Genomic DNA, 23,754 nt, shown 5'->3' with positions numbered 1-23,754 from the left:
TTTTGTCCTTGATGTGCTTCTAGCTTTACTTCTATTTATTCTGATGACTTGACACCTGACCACCTGTTTTGTTTTGTTGTCCGTCCCCCTCTTCTAGACTGTGAGCCCGCTGTTGGTAGGGACCGTCTCTAGATGTTGCCACCTTGTACTTCCCAAGCGCTTAGTGCTCTGCACACAGTAAGTGCTCAATAAATACGATTAAATGAATGAATGAGTCGTAACCCTCCCAAAGGTCAGCCCCCAGAAGCCCTTAACAAACTGCCAAGCTGATCATTGCCAAGGCCAACCTGATGGCCTTGTAGCACGAGAAGCAGCGTGGCTCAGTGGAAAGAGCCTGGGCTTTGAAGTCAGAGGTCATGGGTTCAAATCCTGGCTCTGCCACTTGTCAGCTGTGTGACTTTGGGCAAGTCACTTAACTTCTCTGGACCTCAGTTCCCTCATCTGTAAAATGGGGATTAAGACTGTGAGCCCCCAGTGGGACAACCTGATCACCTTGTAATCTCCCCAGCGCTTAGAACAGTGCTTTACACATAGTAAGTGCTTAATAAATGCTATCATTATTATTATTGTATCTCCCCTGGCGCTTGGAACAGTGGTTGTATATATGTTTGTACATATTTATTACTCTATTTATTTATTTATTTATTTATTTTATTTGTATATATCTATTCTATTTATTTTATTTTGTTAGTATGTTTGGTTTTGTTCTCTGTCTCCCCCTTTTAGACTGTGAGCCCACTGTTGGGCAGGGACTGTCTCTTTGTTGCCAATTTGTACTTCCCAAGCACTTAGTACAGTGCTCTGCACATAGTAAGTGCTCAATAAATACAATTGATGATGATGATGGTTGGCATATAGTAAGCGCTTACCAAATACCATCATCATCATGGATGATGTATGTGTATATGTATATATGTTTGTACATATTTATTACTTTATTTGTTTATCTTACTTGTCCATATCTATTCTATTTATTTTGTTAGTATGTTTGGTTTTGTTGTCTGTCTCCCCCTTCTAGACTGTGAGCCCTCTGTGGGGTAGGGACCATCTCTATGTGTTGCCGACTTGGACTTCCCGAGCGCTTAGTACAGCGGTCTGCACACAGTAAGCGCTCAATAAGTTTGATTGATTGATCATTGAGTGACAGTTGGGCCTCAGCTCCGGAAACGAGCCGACGTCACAGACGCATTGCGCCTGCGCAGGCGCAGCGCGGCTGGAGGGGCGGGCACGAGCCCTCGCCCTTCCGTCGCGGGAGGGGGGGGGGGGGCGGAGAAACCGCCCCATCTCTGGCCCCGCCCCTTTTCGGACGATTCCATTCTCCCCGCGAGGGGGGGGACGGGTGGACGATCGCCTCCTTGGAAAGGAAACGTTCGCGGAGAACAAGCGGATATTTTCTAAAACGAATGTGTTGTCCTCCACGCAGAATTCCCTTTCTTAGCTTCAGTGTTCGCCCTGTCGGGTGGGAGCCACAAAATCCTTCCCCCCGCCCCCCGGGAGGGTCGCGGCGGGTAGACCGAGGGCCCGGCTGGAGATGTCCCCCGGCGGGGCGGCCGCCGCGGCCCTGCTGCTGTCCGCGGCCGCCGCCTTGTACGCGGGGCTGTGGAGGGAGGGCCCCGCACCAGGTAAAGCCTCCCCTCCCCCTGCTTGCTGCCGTTTGGGCCGGATAAAGCGGCCCGCCCTGCCTCGGAACGGACTACAACTCCCAGCCTGCTTTGCGCACCCTCAGGCGGAAGCGACCGGCGCGCGGGGCATTCTGGGGGCCGCGCTACTCACTCATTCACTCACTCACTCACTCATTCACTGACTCACTCGCCGGTGATGACGGTGTCTGTGAAGCGCTTCCATTCATTCATTCATTCATTCAATCGTATTTATTATAATAATGGCATTTATTCAGTGCTTACTATGTGCAAAGCACTGTTCTAAGCACTGGGGAGGTTACAAGATGATCAGGTTGCCCCACGGGGGGCTCACAGTCTTCATCCCCATTTGACAGATGAGGGAACTGAGGCCCAGAGAAGTGAAGTGACTTGCCCAAAGCCACACAGCTGACAATTGGCGGAGCCGGGATTTGAACCCATGAACTCTGACTCCAAAGCCCGTGCTCTTTCCACTGAGCCACGCTGCTTCTCTAATAATAATAATAATGATGGCATTTATTAAGCGCTTACTATGTGCAAAGCACTGTTCTAAGCACTGGGGAGGTTACAAGGTGATCAGGTTGTCTCGCGTGGGGCTCACAGTCTTCATCCCCATTTTACAGATGAGGGAACTGAGGCCCAGAGAAGTGAAGTGACTTGCCCGAAGTCACACAGCTGCCAAGTGGCAGAGCCTGGATTTGAACCCATGGCCTCTGACTCCAAAGCCCGTGCTCTTTCCACTGAGCCACGCTGCTTCTCTTTTATTGAGCGCTTACTGAGTGCAGAGCACTGGACTAAGCGCTCGGGAAGTGCAAGTTGGCAACATAGAGAGACGGTCCCTACCCAACGGTGGCCTCACAGTCTAGAAGACTGGGCCAAGCCCTGTTTTCCGTTTTCGTCTGTGTGCCAAGCACCCAATCGATGGGCTTCATCGAGCACGTACTAGGGGGTGGGTTGTCAGTCCCTTCAAAGCCCTACTGAGAGCCCACCTCCTCCAGGAGGCCTTCCCACACTCAGCCCCCTACTTCCTCTCCCCACAGCACCTCTATATGTTTGTACGTATTTATTACTCTATTTATTTTACTTGTATGTATTCTATTTTACTTCGTTAATATGTGTTGTTGTCCATCTCCCCCTTCTAGACTGTGAGCCCACTGTTGGGTAGGGACCGTCTCTAGATGTTGCTGACTTTTACCTCCCAAGCGCTTAGTACAGTGCTCTGCACTCAGTAATTGCTCAATAAATGCAATTGAATGAATGAATGAATGAATGAATGAGAGTTGACCGGGTGTGGAGCACTATATTAAGCACTTGGGAGAGTACTGCGTGACAGACACACAGCACTAAGCGGGAGAGTACTGCATGACAGACACAGAGCACTAAGCTCTTGGGTGAGTAAAATGCAAAAGAGTTGAGAGACACGATCCTGCCCTCAAGGTGCTTACAATCTAGAGGGGTAGACGGACAGGAATATAAGTTACAGGTAGGAGAAGTGAGCGAGCGAGCGTAAGGGTATGTACATAGGCGCCTTGGGCCGGGGTGAGTGTCAGAGTGCTTAAGGAGCACTTACCCAAGTGCTTGGCAACTCAGGAGGGAGGGCGAGTAGGGTGAGGAGATGAGGGGTTAGTGAGGAAGCAGTGTGGCCTAGTGCAAAAAGCCCCGACCTGGGACTCTTCTTCTGGACCGTGAGCCCGTTGTTGGGTAGGGACCGTCTCTATATGTTGCCAACTTGTACTTCCCAAGTGCCTAGTACAGTGCTCTGCACACAGTAAGTGCTCAATAAATACGATTGAATGAATGAATTGTTTTCTTTATGGGATTTGTAAAGCGCTCACCCAGCCCCGCCACTTACCTGCTATGCCTCAATTTCCCCAGCTGCAAAAAATAGGGGTTCAATACCAGCTCTCTCTCCTACCTGCTTGTCAGCCCCATCTGCTGTACTTGCACTTCCGAAGCGCTAAGTTGTACTTCCCAAGCGCTTAGTACAGTGCTCTGCACACAGTAAGCACTCAATAAATACGATTGATTGATTGATTGACTGTATCCGGTCTGATTAACTCGCATCCACCCCAGTGCTTTGTACAATGCTTGGCACATAGTAAACACCTAACAGATACCATTTAAAACATGTTTCCTGGAGGAGATGTGATTTCAGAAGGGCTTTTGGATATGAAGGGGAAAGAAGTTTCAGGCAGAGGGACTGATGGCAATAACAGGAGGTTGGTATTAAAGAAGCGAAGTGTGTGGATGGGGTTAGAGAAAGATGATTGAGGAATGGTGGGAGGGAGAGGGCTGATTAAATGCCTTAAAAGCAATAGTCAGGAGTTTCTGTTTGATGTGTAGGTGATTGGGCATCCATTGGAGGTTTTTGGGAAATGGGAAGATGTGCGTAGAAAAATTTTCTAGAAAAATGAACCAGGCAGTAGAGGGAAGTATGGATTGGAGAGGGGAGAGGCTGGAGGCAGGGAGGTCAGCGAGGAGGCCGATGCGATAATTGAGGTGGGCTATAACAAGCGCTTGTACCAGCGTGGTGGTGGGTTGGATTGGGAAGAATAGGGGGATCCCGGAGATGTTTGTTGTGGAGATAGAACTGGCAGGAATTGGAAATTGAATATGCAAGTTGAAGGAGAGAGGTGAGTCAGAGAAAGGATGCAGACTGAGAGAGAGCGTGTAGATGGAGAATAGAAGGGAACCCAGAATTGAGCCTTGAGGGACCCCAACCGTTCGGGGGTGGAAGGCAGAGGAAGAGCCAGGGAAAGTGGCCAAGGAGGAAGTGTCCAGAGACCTCGGAGGAGAACCAAGAGAGGACTGTGTCAGAGACTGTGAGCCCACTGTTGGGTAGGGACTGTCTCTATATGTTGCCAATTTGTACTTCCCAAGCGCTTAGTACAGTGCTCTGCACATAGTAAGCACTCAATAAATATGATTGATGATGATGATGATGAGAAAAGAAATGAGATGTGATCCGTGCCCAAGAGGAGCTGTCCCAAGGGCCCTCCGTGAATTAGACTGGCACAGATTGGTGAGGTTGGCTTGGGCCCAGCCGAGCTGTGCCCTGTGACTTCTGGTTATTCCAGATTTGGTCCGATGTCATTGTCTTCTGTCTACCCCTCCAGGTAGGCCGGGGCTGTGTGATTACCTGGCCACCCGGCAGTGACTGAGGTGTGGCCCCGTGGCACAGCTTCAGCACCGTGCTGCTGCCACTTTGGCCATCCTCGAGTCTGGCCAACGGAAACCCTCCGTGGACTCTTGGCAGGGGGGTGGCGGGAACGTACCGGGCAGGGACCAGAGCGTGAGTGGCATTGCACCAACCACCAATCAGTCAATCGTATTTATTGAGCCCTTACTGTGTGCAAAGCACTGTACTAAGCACTTGGGAAAGCACAACATAACAACACAACAGACACATTCCCTGCCCACAGTGAGCTTACAGTCTAAAGGGGGAGACAGACATTAATATAAATACACAAATTATGGATTTGTGCAGAAGTGCTGTAGAACTGGGAGGGGGGATGAATAAAGGGAGCTAATCAGGGCAACGTAGAAGGGAGTAGAAGAAAAGAAAAGAGGGCTGTCAGGGAAGGCCTGTGGGCACCGGCACCAGGATCTCCTCCATCATGTCACTGTTTTATTTCATACTTTTCAATTGCCTAATACAGTGTACTGCACTAGACTCTATACCCTACTACTTCTGCAGCTGCTACTACCTCTGCACCCGTTCTCGGGTTGAAGTCACTGGACAGAGGCTTGCCTGATCTTCTTGATTGGAAACTCAAGATTCAGTCACATTTTGCAGTGATTAATCTACTTGGAGAAAGTCAGAGGTTGTAGGAAGCAGTGTGGCCTAGTGGATAGAGCCCGGGGCTGGGAGTCGGAAGGACCTGGGTTCTAATTCCGGCCCTGCAACATGTCTGTTTTGTGAACTTGGGCGAGTCACTTCACTTCTCTGGGCCTGTTGATGCCCGTCTACTTGTTTTGTTTTGTTGTCTGTCTCCCCCCTTCTAGACTGTGAACCCATTGATGGGTAGGGATTGTCTCTATCTGTTGCCGAATTGTACTTTCCAAGCGCTTAGTACAGGGCTCTGCACACAGTAAGCGCTCAATAAATACGATTGAATGAATGAACTCCATATTTCGTTCCTCAAAGCTGAACTGGAAAAATAAATTTTCCTGCTTTTCACACACACACACACACACACACACACACACACACACACACACACACACACACACACACACACACACACACACACACACACACACACACACACACACACACACACACCCCCCCCCCCCCCCCCCCCCCCCATGTACACTTGTGCACACCCTGCCTGCAGTTTTCATCAGGGTGAAAAGGTGAATGAAAGGTGGCTACTTCATGATTATTGGCCTGAAGTCTAGAGCTTTAATAAAGAACATTAGCAACATCAGCCTTCACTTAGGGCAGTGGTCTTCTCTGGTGGCCACAAGATCACGGTCTTCGGAATATGTATGTTTGAAGACTAAATAGTAGAGCACATTTCCATGAATTTTGACATGTAACTGATTATTCATGTACTATGTCATTGATGAACCATTTCCAGGTTAAATGTGGCATAGATGGAAGTCAACGTTGCAGGAATATGGAGAACTGTGGATCGGCAGTAAATTTTGACAGTCTGTCACTGCAATGGACATCTAATCCCAGGGAGCCGTGGCCTGGGCCAGAGCCCCCAAGGAGCAGGCTCACTTCTGCCAACCTCATGTGGGGATGGGCCCTTTGCAGTGGGATTTGGAGGGGCTGGGGAAACTGGTGAACGGGCAGCAGCGGGGGGAGAGGGGGGCCCATGTATGTTCCTGCTGGAGCAGGGCTGTACTTGAGGGGCCATTTTCTAGCCTAGTCTTCATCTTCCCCTTCCAGGCGGGTGGGATCGGAGCCGTGCTGTTTCAGTCGATGGGTTATAGCAGGCCTCGACAGCAGTCACTCACTGAACACGGCTGCGCTCAAGAGTCTTTTAGACTGTGAGCCCACTGTTGGGTAGGGACTGTCTCTATATGTTGCCAATTTGTACTTCCCAAGCGCTTAGTACAGTGCTCTGCACACAGTAAGCGCTCAATAAATACGATTGATGATGATGATGAAGAGGCAGGGGCCGGTGTCCAGTCCTGGAGTTCCCTCCTGGAGTTTGGCGCTGTGACCTGTGATCATTCGATGGCCAAAGGGGAGGTAGCTGGGCTTCTGAGCAAAGAACATTAGTGGGGAGTAGGGGACAGGTGAGGCTGAGACTGAACCAAAGGCTCAATTCAGTTTATTTTTAGCACAGATAACTCTCGGAAAAGGTTGTCCAGGCTAACTGGGGCTAGAGGAGTTGCTTGTGTTTCTCCTGATTCATTCCTTGGAACTGATTAATTTTCTTCACAGGACTGAAAGAGCTTGTTCTGCTGGGTGGCCGATGCTTCTTGTTCCTTGCCCTCCTCACGTTGGCCATTTCAGTGGCTTCCCCGTGGCTCAGCTCCACTCCCTCACCCCCCGTCGGCCCGACAGGCAAGGCACGAGCGCGGGGGCAGTTTGGGTGAGGAAGAAGTTTGGATGGGGTGGATGCTCGAGCTGTTGTGAAGGAAGAACCGGCGGGATTTGGGGACAGACTAAATATGTAGGTTGAGTTGAGTCAAGGATGATGCCAAGGTTACGGGCTTGTGAGACAGAGGGTGGTGGTGGTGGTGTCTGCAGGGATGAGAAAGTTGGCGGGAAGACGGGGTTTGGCCAGGAAGGTCAGGAGTTGTTTTGGACACCCAAAAAGAGATGTCCCGAAGGCAGGAGGAAATGCGATATTAAAGGGAAAAAGATGTAAAGTTTGGGGATCGACTGCATAGAGATGGTATTTGAAACTCTGGGAACGAGTGAGTTCTCTAAGGGAATGGTTGTAAATGGAGGATAGATGGGGACTCAGAACTGAGCCTTGAGGGACTTCCACACCTTAAGGGGCAGGGGAGGGAGAGGAGGAGCCCATGAAAGAGACTGAGAAGGAGTGCCCAGAGAGATAGGGAAGCTGGGAAGCATCATGGCCTAGTGGCTAAAGCAGGGGCCTGGGATTCAAAAGGTCATGGGTTCTAATCCCAGCTCTGCCACTTGTCTGCTGTGTGGCCTTGGGCAAGTCACTTCACTTCTCTGGGCCTCAGTTACTTCATCTGTAAAATGGGGGTTAAGACTGTGAGCCCTATGCAGGAGAGGGACTGTGCAGGAAAGGGACTGTGTCCACCCTAATTTCCTTGTACCCATACCAGCACTTAGTAGGGTGCCTGGCGCTTCACAAATACCAAAATTATTATTATTCTAGGAGAACCAGGAGAGGCCAGTGTCTGCGAAGCCAAGGTTAGACAGTGAGCCCACTGTTGGGTAGGGACTGTCTCTATATGTTGCCAACTTGTACTTCCCAAGCGCTTAGTACAGTGCTCTGCACACAGTAAGTGCTCAGTAAATACGATTGATTGATTGATTGTTTCCGGGAGAAAGGCGCGGCAGTCCATTCATTCATTCATTCATTCAGTCGTATTTATTGAGCGCTTACTGTGTGCAGAGCACTGTACTAAGCACTTGGGAAGTACAAGTTGGCAACATATAGAGACGGACCCTACCCAACAGTGGGCTCACAGTCTAGAAGGGGGAGACAGAGAACAAAACAAAGCATACTAACAAAATAAAATAAATGGAATAAATATGTATAAATAAAACAAATAAATAGAGTAATAAATACATACAAACATATATACATATATACAGGTGCTGTAGGGAGGGGAAGGAGGTAAAGCGGGGGGATGGGGAGCAGGAGGAGGGGGAGAGGAAGGAGGGGGCTCAGTCTGGGCTTAGTCCACTGTATTATAGGCAGTGAAGAGGTCCAGGAGGATTAGGATGGAGTAGGGGCCATTAGATTTGGCAACAAGAAGGTCATTGGTGACCTTAGGGCAGTTTCTATGGAGTGAAGGGGACAGAAGATAGATTGCAGGGGGTCAAGGAGAGAATGGAAGGAGAGGAAGTAGAGGCAGCGGGTGGAAGCAACTCACTTGAGGAGTTTGGAAAGAACTGTGCCTTCAAAGCCTTACTGGAGGCACAGCTCCTCCAAGAGGCCTTCCCTCACTAGGCCCTCATTTCTTCTTCTCCCGCTCCCTTCTGCATCACCTTCGCACTTGGATTTGAACCCTCTATTCACCCCTTCCTCAGCCCCGGACAGCTTATGTCCAAGTCTGTAATGTATTGATTTATATTAACGTCTGTCTCCTCATCTAAACTGTAAGCTCCTTGTGGGCAGGGAATGTGTCTACAAGCTCCATTATATTGCATTCTCCCAAGCGCTTAGTACAGTGCTCTGCACATAGTAAGGGCTCAATAAATACGATTGATTGATTGATTGATTGATTGATCCAATTGATTGAGAGGGAGTTGAGGCCATAATTGGAGGGTGCTGTGGAATATTGATTCATCGATTGTTGACCTCGGGCTGCCCCAGGAGACAACAAAAGCGGCAGGAGTCGGGAAGACGTTATGCCGGCCAGAGGCCATGTTTCTCATTAGGGCCGACTCATTAGTCGTTCCTCTCAGATCATCTACTCACTGTGCCTCATTCTCTTCTCTCTTGCTGTCGACCCCTTGCTCACATCCTCCCTTGGTCCTGGAACCTCCTCCCCGATCACATCCAGCCGGTTGTCCACTGCTCCTCCCATTTTCAGAGCCCTAGTGAAATCACTTCTCCTCCAGGCAGTCTTCCACTTCATCCCTTCTGTGTCACCGCAGCTCTTTCCACTCTCATCCTTCTTTCTTTCTTCCTGTAATTGATTTTAGTGCCTGCTTCCCCCCACCTCCCCACCCCCCTTGCTAGATGGGAAGCTCCATGAGGTCAGGAATTGTGGCTACTAATTTTATTGTCCTCCCCCAAGCGCCTAGTACAGTGCGCTGCCAGCAGTAGGCATTCAGTAAGTACTCAATACCAGTGATTGATGGCGGGATTTTGACATTCTTTCCCATGATGCCGTCGTATTCCACTTCAGTTGTGATCATTAAAATGTATTCCGGTCTGGCGTTTTCTCAGTGCCCAATGACGAGAAGGAGAGGCAGCAGAGGCTCGTCAGGACAGAGCAACAGGAGGCCCTGAGGGAACAGGTGAATGGATCGTTGGTCATTGTCCTCTCCCTGCTGCCGCCCGAGTCGTCCCACGCGCTCTGCCCGGCTCCATCTCCTGGAAGCGCGCCGTGGCTTCGGCTGCTCGGGACAGAAACGAGCCCGGCATCGGTCCACCACCTTGCTCCTCGCTGGCTCCGTCCTGCTCGGCGCCGCCTCCCGTCTTAGGCTCCGTCCGCCTCTGGCCGCGATGGTCAAAGTCTGAGGCTTCCCCGAGCATCTAGAAATGACTATGTGTTTTCAATAACAGAGAAGCAGCATGGCTCAGTGGCAAGAGCCCGGGCTTGGGTTCTAATTCTGGCCCTGCCACGTGTCTGCTGGGTGACCTTGGGCAAGCCACTTATCTGTGTCTCAGTTACCTCATCTGTAAAATGGGGATTAAGACTGTGAGCCCCACGTGGGACCCTCTGATCACCTTGTATCCCCCCCGGCACTTAGAACAGTGCTTGGCACATAGTAAGCGCTTAACAGATGCCATCGTTATTAGTACCAGTTTTTAAGTTTGGGTTCCTCGAGGCGGGTGCCAAATGCAGTCATCGATGGGTCAGAGGGTGAGATGGAGTAGTGGGAATGGCCGTGGCAGCAGTAGTCCACGAGCACCCTCTTGGCACACTGCAGGGCAGGACAAGCGCTTAGTACAGTGCTCTGCACATAGTAAGCGCTCAATAAATGCGATTGATGATGATGATGACAAGCTGTTTCCCGGTCTGGCTTGCGGGCCTGCAAATGGGCCCGTTTGGGGGAGGGGGTGTGCCTGTTGTACACGGCACCTCTGAATGGATCGTGCTTCCTCTGTTCAGCGCAACCAGGGTAGGGACCTGGCCAGCCCCATCCCTCAGTTAATAATAATAGTAATAATTATGGTATTTGTTAGCGCTTACTATGTGCACTATTCTAAGCACTGGGGTAGATATAGGGTAATCAGGTTGTCCCACGTGGGGTTCATTCCCCAATTTCCAGATGAGGCCCAGAGAAGTGAGGTGACTTGCCCCAGGTCACAGAGCAGACAAGTGGCAGAGTCAGGATTAGAACCCACGACCTCTGACTCCGCCCTCCTGGTTCTCTTGGCCTCGGGGGGGTCTACCAGGAGCTCCAGAGCTCCTGAGCCCCGCTCGCCTCTGCGCGAGACCAGTCACGTGACCCCAGCCTCTCTCCAAGTCCACCCCAAGAGGGGTGTGGGACAGGAGGTGGCCCTGTTCTCTGGGGGCTAGCCTGAGCTTTTACAGTCCGTGCTTCCGAGGCTCACCGGGCTCTGGGCCTGGCTCCGGGCCTGCTTTGAAACAAGGGAGGGAAACAGGCTCGCCACTTGGCAAATTCACTATCTCGGGGAGGCAGCCGGGCCTAGGGGGAGGAGCACGGGGCTGGGATTCAGGAGGTCACAGATTCTGGGTTACAGCTCTGCCATTAGCTGGCTGTGGGTCTTGGGCCTTAGTTTCCTCATCTGTAACATGGAAAGAGGATTCCTCCTCCCCTTTGGACTGTGAGTCTCATGGGGGACAGGGACTGGGTCCGATCTGATTACCTTGCAGCTACCCCCGTGCTTAGTGCAGTGCGTGGCACACAGTAAGTGCTTAATGAATCCCATAATCCTTATTAGACAGACAGACAACCCCAACCCAGACAGACACCCAGCTCCACGGACAAAGAGGTGGATGGACACACGTCGCCGGCATACTGCAGATGGACAAGAGTGTGCCTTTCCAGGGAGCAGAGGGATCGGGAATGTGACAGGGCTGGGCGGGAGAGTGAGACCAGGGTAGGGTGCGAGGGCCGAATGCGGGAAGCCTCCCCCTGCCTGGCAGCCCGGGTCACGGGGGCCGGTCCCACGCAGGGACAGCGGCCTCGGGTCCACACCGAGGCCCACAGGCTCACCTGATCTCCGTCTTTCCGAACAGGCCCGTGGATACTTGGAGAACGTGCTCAGACCTCGTCAGGAAAGTAGACTGAAGAAGCAGGAAGAGCGGTTTTATCAGCTGACGGGCGAGAGCTGGAAGCTAACGGGAGGCCACAAGCTTGGGGTTAGAGAACGCTTTCCTGTTTCTGTCCGGATCCTTCTGTCCTCCGGCTTCCCCCTCCTGGGGTCGTCGGTATCACCGTGCCGCCTGCCACCTTCCACGATGCCGGGCCTGCAAGACTCCGAGCGGCCTTTGTCGCTGCAGGAGCCACTGGGCAGATGTCTCCGCGCAGCTAGTGGGTCTGGCTCAGGAGAGGGCAAGGGGGCACTTTTGTGTCGTAAGAGCACATCTAGGCAGGCCCTCCGGAAGGCAGAGAAATGCCAGGAAATTACCAAATACAGGGGAGAGCTGTGGAAGAGAAATCAAAAGCCCCGCTCCTCTTGCCATCCCGGTCCCTGGAAGAGATTGCCGAGGTAACAAAGCTCGTGGCCTGTCTGGGGATCCCAGCAATGACGTTTATAGCTCGTTCAGCCTTCGAACATTTTGGGCAATGAGAGGCTTTTCTACAGTAGTGTCCATTTTCATTGGTCTTTGGTTTTAAGCCAAGGCCTGGAGAATTTCTAGGAAAAGTTTGCCATTCTAGAGTCCCTTAACTAGGGTGGCAGTGATGATCGTTGTCACTGATAGTTAACATGGAATTTTAGAGATGCCTGGACACTAGTGTCTAAATAAAGCAGATAGTTTCTGGAGGGGAGTTTCACTTTTAGTTTCTCTTGGCAGCCCAGGTCCCTGTAGGTCCCATTTCATTTCCTTTCTTCCCTCAGCTGATCTTCATTCATTCATTCATCCATTCAATTCATTCAGTCGTATTTATTGAGTGCTTACTGTGTGCAGAGCACTGTACCAAACGCTTGGGAAGTACAAGTCGGCAACATATAGAGACGGTCCCTACCCAACAACGGTCTCACAGTAGTCTAGAAGGGGGAGACAGACAACAAAATGAAACATGTAGACAGGTTCTTCCTTAACACCCGTCCGTAGTCTGCATGGAGACTCTGATCACGAACTCTCCGTCCATGGTCTGGATGGACACACCGATCGCTACCTCCCGGTCTGTAATCAGGACACTCCGATTGCGAGTTTCCCATCTGTAGTCTGGACAGAGACTCCGATTGCGAGCACCCTGTCTGTAGTCTGGACAGAGACTCCCGTTGCGAATACCCCGTCCGTAGTCTGGACGGAGACTCCAGTCACAAGCGTCCTGTCCGTAGTCTGGACAGAGACTCCGATTGTGAACACCCTATCCTTAGTCTGATGGAGACTCCCATTGGGAACACCCTGTCTATAGTCTGAGTGGAACCTCCGACCGTGAACACGGCCAATGGGAAAGATGAACTCTTATCGCTCCCAGTGTCTCTTCTGGGAGTAAAGGGTGCTTTGCCTTCCAGGACCATCCATGAAAACCATTCATGTAGACTGAAGTAGGGATGTCCAAACTCTGGCCTTCAGGCCAAAGGCAGCCATTACTGTCTGGAAGCTGGCCCACCAAACATTAGGCTCGGGGGCCCATCACAGCTGCTGTGTGGCCAACCCCTTCTGGGAGGGATTAACCTCTCCCTGGAAACACAGTGGTTTCTTCCTGGGGCTCATTCCGGTAGGAGTCGTTTCAAGAATGGATTGGCTGCATTGGCAGGTTGTTCCAATGTTTTAACACTGTCCCTCCAGCCCACTTCCCGTCAGACTGTGCTTTCTCACTCTGACCCCCCAGTCCCAATTCTGCCTCTGGCCGACTGTGTGACCGTAGGCTTGTTCAAATCACTGGGCCTCTCTGAGCTTCTGTAAAATGGGGATGAGACCACTCCTCTCCCTCCATCTTAGATTGAGAACCCTGGTTAGGGTGGGGACTGTCGCCCATCTGATTCCCTTGTATTTATACCAGCACTTAACAGATAGCCAGCATTTACTAAATGCTTCTAGACTGTGAGCCCACTGTTGGGTAGGGACTGTCTCTATATGTTGCCAACTTTCACTTCCCAAGCGCTTAGTACAGTGCTCTGCACACAGTAAGCGCTCAATAAATACGATTGATTGATTGATTGAAATACCACTGGTAATATTATTTTCGTCAATCCCTAGATTTCTCAAGTTTTCCTAACGGTGAGAGAAACTGAATGGCTTTTAGTTTGTTTACTGTTTTAAAGCTGTGGAAGAAAGACGTTTGAACAAGGCTGTGTGAGCTACAGGTCCTCTGGTCACTCTTTCCTCATTCCTTAGCCCTCCACCCCCGGAAAACATTCCCAGTTCATCGACCCTCTGTTGGATTAAGAAATAGGTTGCAGGAAGGAAGCAGTGTGACCTAGGGGAAAGAACAAGGGCTGAGGAGTCCTCTGATTTCTAATTCCTGCTCTTCCACTTGCCTGCTGTGTGATTGTCCGGGCAAGTCACTTAACTTCCCTGGACCTCAGTTTCATTGTCTGTAAAATGGGGATGAAATTACTTGTTCTCCCTCCTACGTGGACAGTGAGCTCCAGGTGGGACAGGAGTTACATCCAACCTGATCATCTTGGCACGTAGTAAAGGTGTAACAACTATTATTATAATATTATTATTATCAATGATAATAATAACCAATAAAGTTCCTGAGGGGGAAAGGAGCACAGAGGAGTGTTTGCGGGGAGATAAACCCTCTGAAATAGCATGGCCATGGATGAGGCAGCTGGACTGACCGGCAAGAGGGTAGCAGGCAGACAGATGGGAAGGCAGAGGCAGATGGGCAAACAGGAGGGGGATGCCTAGTGACTGTGCTTCTTGGAACAGAGTGACGAAGACTCGGTGCCCGAAAATGCGAATCTGGGGCCCGGCAACACACCCAACCAAGAAGCCCTGAGGAGACGGAGGTTGCCAGAGCCGCCAAACCGGCCTGTCCCACCCATCGAGCAGCCCGGAGCCGAGAAGGTGAGTACCACCCCTTGGGATTTGGCGCTGGCAGGTGTTGGGGTGGAGGGAGGAGGTACGGTTTGGGGGCGGGGGTGGTATCGGCTATGGGCCCGGCCTGGCCGCTACCTCCCTGAGGTCCTTGTGGTGGGAGGGAGGAGCCTGGGGCCCCGGGCCAAGGCACCGCGGGCCAGAGCCTGCCCGAGCCCCTCTGAGACCCCAGAGGAGGGAGCTGCCTGGGCCGGGGGCAGGTGAGGCTGCTGCTGAAAGAAGGAGGGCCGCTGCATTTCCCTCGGGTCCTTCTTATTCAATGGAGCTGAACAACCTTTGCCCCCACCCCCTTTTTTATGGTATTTGTTCAGCCCTTACTCTGTGTCAAGCACTGTTCTCTGCCCTTGCTCCTGTTTTAAGAGCAGCAGAGGCAGGAAGGGCTCCAGGGGCCAGCTCTGAGCCCCTCCACTAGCCGAGCACTGGGGCTACCCACCTACCCACACCAGAGTCCCTGTGCCCTTGAGTGGCCACCAGAAACCCGCAGGGTTCAGCAGCAAGCCTGCCAGACTGGGCAGCATGGGTCACAGGTTTGGACCAGGCTCAGTTCTGGGCCTCCTCCTGTCCTCCAATCTACTCCCACTCCCTTGGGAGAACTATTCCCTCTCACGGCTTCAACTGCTGTCTCTTTGTGGATGACTTCCAATTCTACCTCTTTTGCCTCAAGCTCTCTTGTTCTTGGTAGTATTGCATTTCCTCAAGCAATCAATCAGTGGTATTCATTGAGTACTGTGTGCAGAGCACTGTTCTAGGTTCTTGAGAGGGTAGAGTAGAGTAGAGTACTGTACAGTACAGTAGTTCTTCAAGGAGTTTACAGACTAGATAGCCTGCTTTCAGGACATCTCTATTTGGATGCCCTGCTGACACTTCAGCTTAACGTGTCCCAAGAGAGCTCCGTATCTTCCCACCCAAACCGTGTTCCTCCTCTTGATTTTTCCATCTTTGCAGACAGCACCACCATCCCCCGTCTCACAGGCCGGTAACCTTGGCCTTACCCTTGACTCATCTCAGTATTTAATCTGCATATTGAGTTTGTCACCAGATCCTGTCAGTTCTACCTTCACGACATCTCTAGAATCCGCCCCTTCCTATCCATCGAAACTGCTACCTCACTGACCCAAGCACTTATCTATCCTGCTGTGACTCCTGCATCAGCCTCCTCGCTGACCTCCCTGCCTCCAGCCTCTCCCCTCTCCAGTCCAGACTGCACTCTGCTTCCAGGTCACGTTTCTACAAAATCATTTTGCGCATATCTCCCCGCTCCTCAAAAGCTTCCATCTGTCCATCTCCATGTCAAACAGTAAGTCCTTACCTTTGGCTCTAAGGCATTAGACTGTGAGCCCACTGTTGGGTAGGGACCGTCTCTATATGTTGCCAACTTGTACTTCCCAAGCGCTTAGTACAGTGCTCTGCACACAGTAAGTGCTCAATAAATACGATTGATTTAGCCAGCTTGCCCTCCTCTACCTCACCTTTCTGATTCCCTGCTATAGCCCAGTTCCCACACTTTACTCCTCTAACTCCCCCCTACTTGCCGTATTTTGATCTTGTCTCTCTTGCCATCAACCCCTTTCCCTTGTTCTCCCTCTGGCCCAGAACTCCCTTCCGCCTCATATCTGACAGACCATCACTCTCCCCATCTTTAAAGCCCCCCTAAAATCTTACCTCCACCTAGATGCCTTCCCTGACTGTCCTCTCTCATCTCCCCACCCTATTCTCCATCCCTTCTATGTGACTTGAACACTCGGATCTGTTCCCTTTAAGCACTGTGATATCCCACAGCACCTATGTCCATATCCTCATTCTCTGTTCCTTCCCCTATCTGTAACTTAACACCTCTATCCCCCAGTAGATCGTAAGCTCCTTGAGCACAGGTCTCGCATTCACCAACTTCGCTGCACTGTACTCTCCCGAGTGCCTAATACCGGGCATTGCACACAGTAAGCCCTCAATCCATACCGCTGATTGAATGATTGATTCTTGCCATAGACACATTCCATCAATCAACCAGTCTTTAGCATTGAATGAGCCCCAAAGCTGCTGCCTCACTCAACTACGGCTTCTTCCGTCAATCAATCAATCAATTAGTGGTATTTATTGAGTGCTTACTGTGTGCCGAGCACTGCACTAAGCACCTAAACACGTTCCCTGCCGACAAAGAGAAGAGTTACTATCTCTGTTGCAAGGCCAGCACCTCTGGCTACCTCTGAGCCACCACACCAGCCGGCCAGGACTCGGCCTTTTCAAGGTCAGTGGGGTATTTCTTCTTCAATCAGTCAATCATATTTATTGAGCGCTTACTGTGTGCAGAGCACTGTACTAAGCGCTTGGGAAGTACAAGTTGGCAACATATAGAGATGGTCCCTACCCAACAGTGGGCTTACAGTGGGGGAGCGGGACCCTGGCTGGGGGATGGGGGCAAATGGATCCTGGAAGGCACCTCTGAACTTCCACCAACCAAGACTCTTATGATTACGATTGTTATTATTATTATCATCATTATTATTATTAATAATAATGTTAACATTTATTAAGCGCTTACTATGTGCAAAGCACTGTTCTAAGTGCTGGGGAGGTTACAAGGTGATCAGGTTGTCCCCGGGGGGTTCACAGTCTTCATCCCCATTTTACAGATGAGGTAACTGAGGCACAGAGAAGTGAAGTGACTTGTCCAAAGTCACACAGCTGGCAATTGGCGGAGCCGGGATTCGAACCCATGACCTCTGACTCCAAAGCCTGGGCTTTCTCCACTGAGCCATGCTGCTTCTCTATAATCATGATGCCATTTGTTAAGTGCTTACTATGTGTCAAACACTGTGCTAAGCGCTGGGGTAGTTAGGAGCTAATCAGGTTGGACAAAGTCCCCGACCCCCGTGGGGCTCACAGTCTAAATCCCCATTTGATAGATAAGGCAGCTGAGGCACGGAGAAGTTGACTTGCCCGAGGACACACAGTAGGCAAGTTGTGGAGTCGGGATTAGAACCCAGGTTCTGAGTCTCAGACCCGGGCCTCTCTCTATCCACTAGGCCACGTTGCTCCTTAGTAAATGGGCCTCCCGCCTGGGGGCCCAGGCTGACTGAAGACTCCTCTTGGTCGGGCTCCTCGCCCACTGGCCCGACTCTGCGGGAGAGTGTCCCATCTGATTATCTGGTTGCCCACTCGAGCGCTTCCCATACCGCTCGACAGCGAGCGAGTGATGTGGTGTCCTGGCCGCCTTGGTTGTGACCGTCGAGGACCTGGAGACTTAGCGCGACACTCTGCGCACAGTAAGGGCTCAATAAACGGGATCGAATGAATGAATGGAGACTTACATGGAGGAGAGGATTCTTACAGTGGTGGTTTGTGCCGCGCCGTTCGCCACCCTGCTCCCTGCCCGTCGGGTTCTCGCTGGAGCCCAAAGTGCAGCGAGCGAGGAAGCCGAGCGAGGGGCCGGGGGTCAGGGGTCAGGCCCAAGGGACCCCACAGCCCGGGGCCCACGCTGCACCACCCCCCGGCTGGCGGTTGCTTCGACAGCGGCCTCTGTGGCCTTCGCCGCCCCAGCCAGCCACCCACTCTTCAGGGTTCCCTCTGGGCATTTCTCCAATTAGACTGAATGAGGAAGGGTGGCTAATGAGGCAGAGGAATGAAATCCGATTTGTAGTTTGGGATCTTGTGGGGCTTGGACTTGGCGTGGGCCGGGCAATCCGCTGTTTCCTGGTACCTGGAATGCCAGGGGCTGGGCCATCTGTCGGCAGCCACCTGCTCTTCCTGACTGAAAATTCTCCTGTATGAAAAGCAGCTCGCTCCCATACTCCCTCCCTAGCGTCCTGCTTCTTGCTTCCTGCTTGTCTGTCATAGCCTGTTGCCCAGCACGAGTCCAGCAGCTGATTCAGGAACAGGTTTAGTTTGGGCCCTGTCACGGTAGATCTGTGTTCTCTGGAGGTGTTTCCCACGGGCTTTAAATTCCTCCCTTCCCCTTCATTGCCAACAGACCAGCACACTCCCCACCTTCAAAGCCCCTGAAATCACACCTCCCCCAAGAGGCCTTCCCTGACTGACTAAGCCTTCATTTCCCCTCTTCCTTCTCCCTGTGGTTGATAATCACCCCAGCTTCATTTCTAGAGCACTTATGTACAGATCTGTAAGTTATTTTAATGTCTGTCTCCTCCTCTAGGCTTTAAGCTCTTTGTGGACAGGGAATGTCTATCAGCTCTGTTGTAATATACTCTCTAAAGCGCTTAGTACAGTGCTTTGCAATCAATCAATCCCAGACTGAGCCCCCTCCTTCCTTTCCCCCTCCTCCCCCTCCCCACAGCACCTGTATATATGTATATCTGTTTGTACGTATTTATTACTCTAATTTGTACATATTTATTCTATTTATTTTATTTTGTTAATATGTTTTGTTTTGTTCTCTGTCTCCCCCTTCTAGACTGCGAGCCCACTGTTGGGTAGGGACCGTCTCTATATGTTGCCAACTTGGACTTCCCAAGCGCTTAGCACAGTGCTCTGCACACAGTAAGCGCTCAATAAATACGATTGAATGAATGAATGAATCAATGCTGTTAAGTGTTTTCTTTGTGCAGAGCACTGTATTAAACACTTGTATTAAATATGATACAACAGAGTAAGGTGCACAGTAAATACCATTGATTGATATTGTACTCTCCTAAGCACTTAGTACAGTGCTCTGCACACAGGAAGCGCTCAGTAAATATCGTTGATTGAATAAGACGGTGAAGTTCCCGGAGAGAGAAGCTGTGGAATGGCTGATTTGTTCCGACTCTGCCCTCCCTGAGCCCCGAGGCCTGGAAAGGTCCCGATCTCGCACGGTTCTCAGCACAGTTTTTGTCCTTCGTAGGTTCCCATCTTACCCGAAGAGCCTCCCGAACAGGCTAACGAGGTGAGTTGGGGCACAGGGGGAGCCGGGTGCCGGGCACCCGGGGAGGGAAAAAGGGAGGAAGGCCCTGGCTACCTCAGCCTCGAAATGACATCTCGGTGCGATTTGGGGTGGGGGTGGGGGGCACTGCGGGAGCCTTTGTTGGGGTTCGTGACTTCACCCTCGGGCCCAGCTCTGGACCGCATCATCCCACCAGTCTGGCCCCGGACGCCCCCGAGCCGGGTCACGCCAGGCAGGAGCCACGCGAAAGACGGGATCCCCCTCGTCCCCCTCACCATCCCCCCATCTTACCTCCTTCCCTTCCCCACAGCACCTGTATATATGTATATACGTTTGTACATATTTATTACTCTATTTATTTATTTTACTTGTACATATCTATTCTATTTATTTTATTTTGTTAGTGTGTTTGGTTTTGTTCTCTGTCTCCCCCTTTTAGACCGTGAGCCCACTGTTGGGTAGGGACTGTCTCTCTATGTTGCCAATTTGTACTTCCCAAGCGCTTAGTACAGTGCTCTGCACACAGTAAGCGCTCAATAAACACGATTGATGATGATGATGATCTTTCTGTCTGAGAGCACGTTTGTCTGTCGTCCCCCCCACCCCCCGCAGGTTGTCACCGTGGCTCTGCGCGGACCAAGCGGCCGCATCCTAAGGAGAAGGTTTCTCAAGTCCTGCAGCTCACAGGTCAGGTCCCTGCTTCCTGCTTCCTGCTTCCTGCTTCCTGTTTGTCATGGCCTGTTGCCCAGCTCAAGAATCCAGCAGCTGTTTCAGGAACAGGTTTAATTTGGGCCCTATCACGGCAGATCCGCATTCTCCGGAGATGTTTCTCTGTGGCTCGGAACTCCCTCCCCGTACATATCCAACGGATCCTCACTTTCCCAATATTCCAATCGTCTCCTCCGAGATGCTCTCCCGGCTCCGCCCTCGTTTGCCCTACTGCCTCTCCCTTCTGCATAACTCTTGCACGAGAATCCGTACCCTTTAAGCACTTGATACTCACCCCAGCTTCAGCCCCACAGCACTTACGAGAAGCAGCATGGAGTAGTAGTTTGAGCAGGGGCCTGAGAGGGCGTGACCTTGGGCAAGTCACTTCTCTGTGCCTCAGTTACCCCATCTGTAAAATGGGGATTGAGACTGTGAGACCAGCGTAGGACGGGGACTATGTCCACCCCGATTTACTTGAATCCATCGTAGTGCTTAGAATGGTGCCTGGCACATAGCGCTTAACAAATACAACAATAATAATAATAATTAGATCCATAAGGTATTTTAATGTCTGTCTCCCCCTTTCGATTCTAACCTCTTTGTGTACAGGGAATGTTCTACCCATCCTGTTGTTTGTATCTTCCTTAGTACAGTGCTCTGCATTCAGTCAATCAGTTGTATTTATTGAGCGCTTACTGTGTGCAGAACATGGTACTAAGCACTTGGGAGAATACACTATAACTGAGTTGGTAGACATGTTCCCTACCCACAATGAGCTTACAGGCTTGAGGGGTTGGCAGATATTAATAAGTAAATTACAGGTATGTATGAAATGCCGTGGGGCTGAGGGAGAGTTGAATAACGGAAGGGTATCCAAGTGCAAGGGTGATGCAGAAGGGAATAGGAGAAGAGGAGATGAAGGCTTGATGTGCCTTCCATAAGACTTTGAAGGTGAGGAGGGTGATTGTCGGATATTAAGAGGGAGGGCATTCCAGGCCAGAGGTGGGATGTGGGCGAGAGGTCGGTGCTATGTACTAAGCACTTGGGAGAATAAAGTACGACAGAGTTGGTAGACACGTCTCTTGTCCACAAAGAGGTTACAGTCTAGAGGGGGAGACAGACATTGCAGTAATGTGTTCAACTCACAGGTCAGGTTGGAAACATCCTTCTTTGGAGACAGAGTTCCAGCCCCACCAGGCAGGACTCGCTTCCCCATTGGGTCTGGGCCGAGACCCCGCCGACCCTCCTGAGCGTCGGCAGGCCAGAAGCCACTTGGGCCACCATTCGCCTCCGCGGGAACTGGGCCCACGTCATCCCCCCTGGCCTGGAATGCCCTCCCTCCCCACATCTGCCAAGCTAGCTCTCTTCCTCCCTTCAAGGCCCTACTGAGAGCTCACCTCCTCCAGGAGGCCTTCCCAGACTGAGCCCCCTTCTTCCTCTCCCCCTCCTCCCCCTCTCCATCCCCCCCGCCTTACCTCCTTCCCTTCCCCCCCACAGCACCTTTATATATGTATATATGTTTGTATGTATTTATTACTCTATTTATTTTACTTGTACATACCTATTCTATTTATTTTATTTTGTTAATATGTTTTGTTTTGTTCTCTGTCTCCCCCTTCTAGACTGTGAGCCCACTGTTGGGTAGGGACCGTCTCTATATGTTGCCAACTTGTACTTCCCAAGTGCTTAGTACAGTGCTCTGCACACAGTAAGCGCTCAATAAATACGATTGAATGAACGAATGAATGGTCGAGCCCCTATCGTAGGTGCAGAGATTTGTTTTGCCTCAAGCGGGTTGGCCTCCCTTCTGTCGTCCCCGGGGAACTCCTGCAAGCTACCCTAACGAAGCCGTTGTTTCCTAGGTGTTGCTGGCCTGGATGGTGAGAGCCGGGTATCCCTCGTCCACCTACACCCTGTGCACTCCCTACCCCCGCCGGGCCTTGCCGGTGGAAGGAGGTCGGACCCTGGAAGACCTGGGCATCACCGTGGGAACCGTGCTAAACGTGGAGGAGAGAGAGCCCGCCTCTAATTGTGGGGCCTCAGGTGCCCTGGCCTCGTCGACAACCTGATGGGTCCCGGGCCTCCCAAGGCACAGGCGCCTCCCGGGAGCGGACCTGTCCGATCTCCAGCAGCAGCAGCAGCTACAGACGGTGAGCACGGGAACACTGTAACGCTTTGACCATCAGAATAAATGGAACCGTGAACACAGGATATGGAGGGCTTGAGAACTAATGCTGGGCAGCCACTGGCCTGCTGATCGACTTGGGGCCGGCCATGTCCCCTCTCTAGGCCCCAGTTTCCTCATCTTCCTTCCGCTTAGTCAGTGAGCCCCGTGCGGGATCAGGGTTTTCCCCAGTTGGAAAGGCCGCCAGCAGTCAGCACACTTGTTATTCCCCTGCCTCTCGGGCCAAGGCTGGAGGCCTTTAAAGGTAGAGAACGCCCGTCTGTCTGCTGCACAAACGAGAGGGTAAAAATAGCCCTTCGGGAGTCTCCGTGGACACAGAACTGGGGTCCTGAAAGCCAGGCCTTCCAGGGAGGAGGGGGGCCGCTCATGGGCAAACAGACCCACCGTGAAGCCCTAAAGCCCTAAAGCGCTGGGAATGGCACCAAACCGTGGTCCAGTTCTTTCTCCTTGAAAGCGCCAATAGGAAACTATTCCTCTTCTAGACTGTGAGCCCACTGTTGGGTAGGGACTGTCTCTATATAATAATAATGGCACTTATTAAGCGCTTACTATGTGCAAAGCACTGTTCTAAGCGCTGGGGAGGTTACAAGGCGATCAGGTTGTCCCACAGCGGGCTCACAGTTTTAATCTCCATTTTACAGATGAGGTAACTGAGGCCCAGAGAAGTGAAGTGACTTGCCCAAAGTCACACAGCTGACAATTGGCAGAGCTGGGAGTCTATATGTTGCCGACTTGTACTTCCCAAGCGCTTAGTCCAGTGCTCTGCACACAGTAAGCGCTCAGTAAATACGATTGATTGAAAAGCAGGAGGAGAGAAGCAGCGTGGCCTACTGGAAAGAGCACCGGCCTGGGAATCGGCAGACCTGGTTCTAATCTTGGCTCCACCACTTGTCTGCTGTGTGACCCTGGGCAAGTCACTTTACTTCTCTGTGTCACAGTTACCTCATCTGTAAAATGGGGATGAATACTGAAGAAATAGGGCAAAAATCGCAATAAACTGGAGAGGCTTGGGGTTGAAGTCCTTCCTGATTGAAGGGCTTTTCCAGAAACATACAAGTGACTTTTAGAGTACTGAAGAGAACAGAAACCCTGACTGTCCGAGGTGCCCACCGGTCAGTCGGCCTGGGGTCTCTCGGTGGCTGGGGACGTTGCCTGTTGGACTCCAAGCGGGCAAAGGCACTCAGCAAATAATCAGGATGGACGAGGCAAAGACGGTGGCGATTCGGGCCTTGGCTTCCCAGGAAGAAACGAGTTCTAATAGAAGCCCAGCATGAGAGGATTAAGGCTGCAGTAATTCCTACAGTCTTCAATGT

General features: G+C 51.5%; 1 protein-coding gene across 1 annotated transcript; it reads left to right on the top strand.

Moving 5' to 3' along the window:
• Positions 1-1,530: 1,530 nt before the first annotated feature.
• Positions 1,531-22,467, top strand: UBXN8 (UBX domain protein 8). The gene is made up of 8 exons (XM_038759879.1): positions 1,531-1,622; positions 7,042-7,164; positions 9,704-9,774; positions 11,688-11,810; positions 14,505-14,642; positions 19,510-19,551; positions 20,161-20,235; positions 22,119-22,467. Exons 1-8 carry the CDS (start codon positions 1,532-1,534, stop codon positions 22,323-22,325), a joined length of 870 nt encoding a protein of 289 aa, XP_038615807.1. The 5' UTR covers position 1,531; the 3' UTR covers positions 22,326-22,467.
• The last annotated feature ends 1,287 nt before the right edge of the window (positions 22,468-23,754 follow it).

This window comes from Tachyglossus aculeatus, chromosome 17, assembly GCF_015852505.1.
Source record: "Tachyglossus aculeatus isolate mTacAcu1 chromosome 17, mTacAcu1.pri, whole genome shotgun sequence".
In the NCBI taxonomy this organism is placed as follows: Eukaryota; Metazoa; Chordata; class Mammalia; order Monotremata; family Tachyglossidae; genus Tachyglossus; species Tachyglossus aculeatus.
This window is presented reverse-complemented; position numbering and strand designations above follow the sequence as displayed.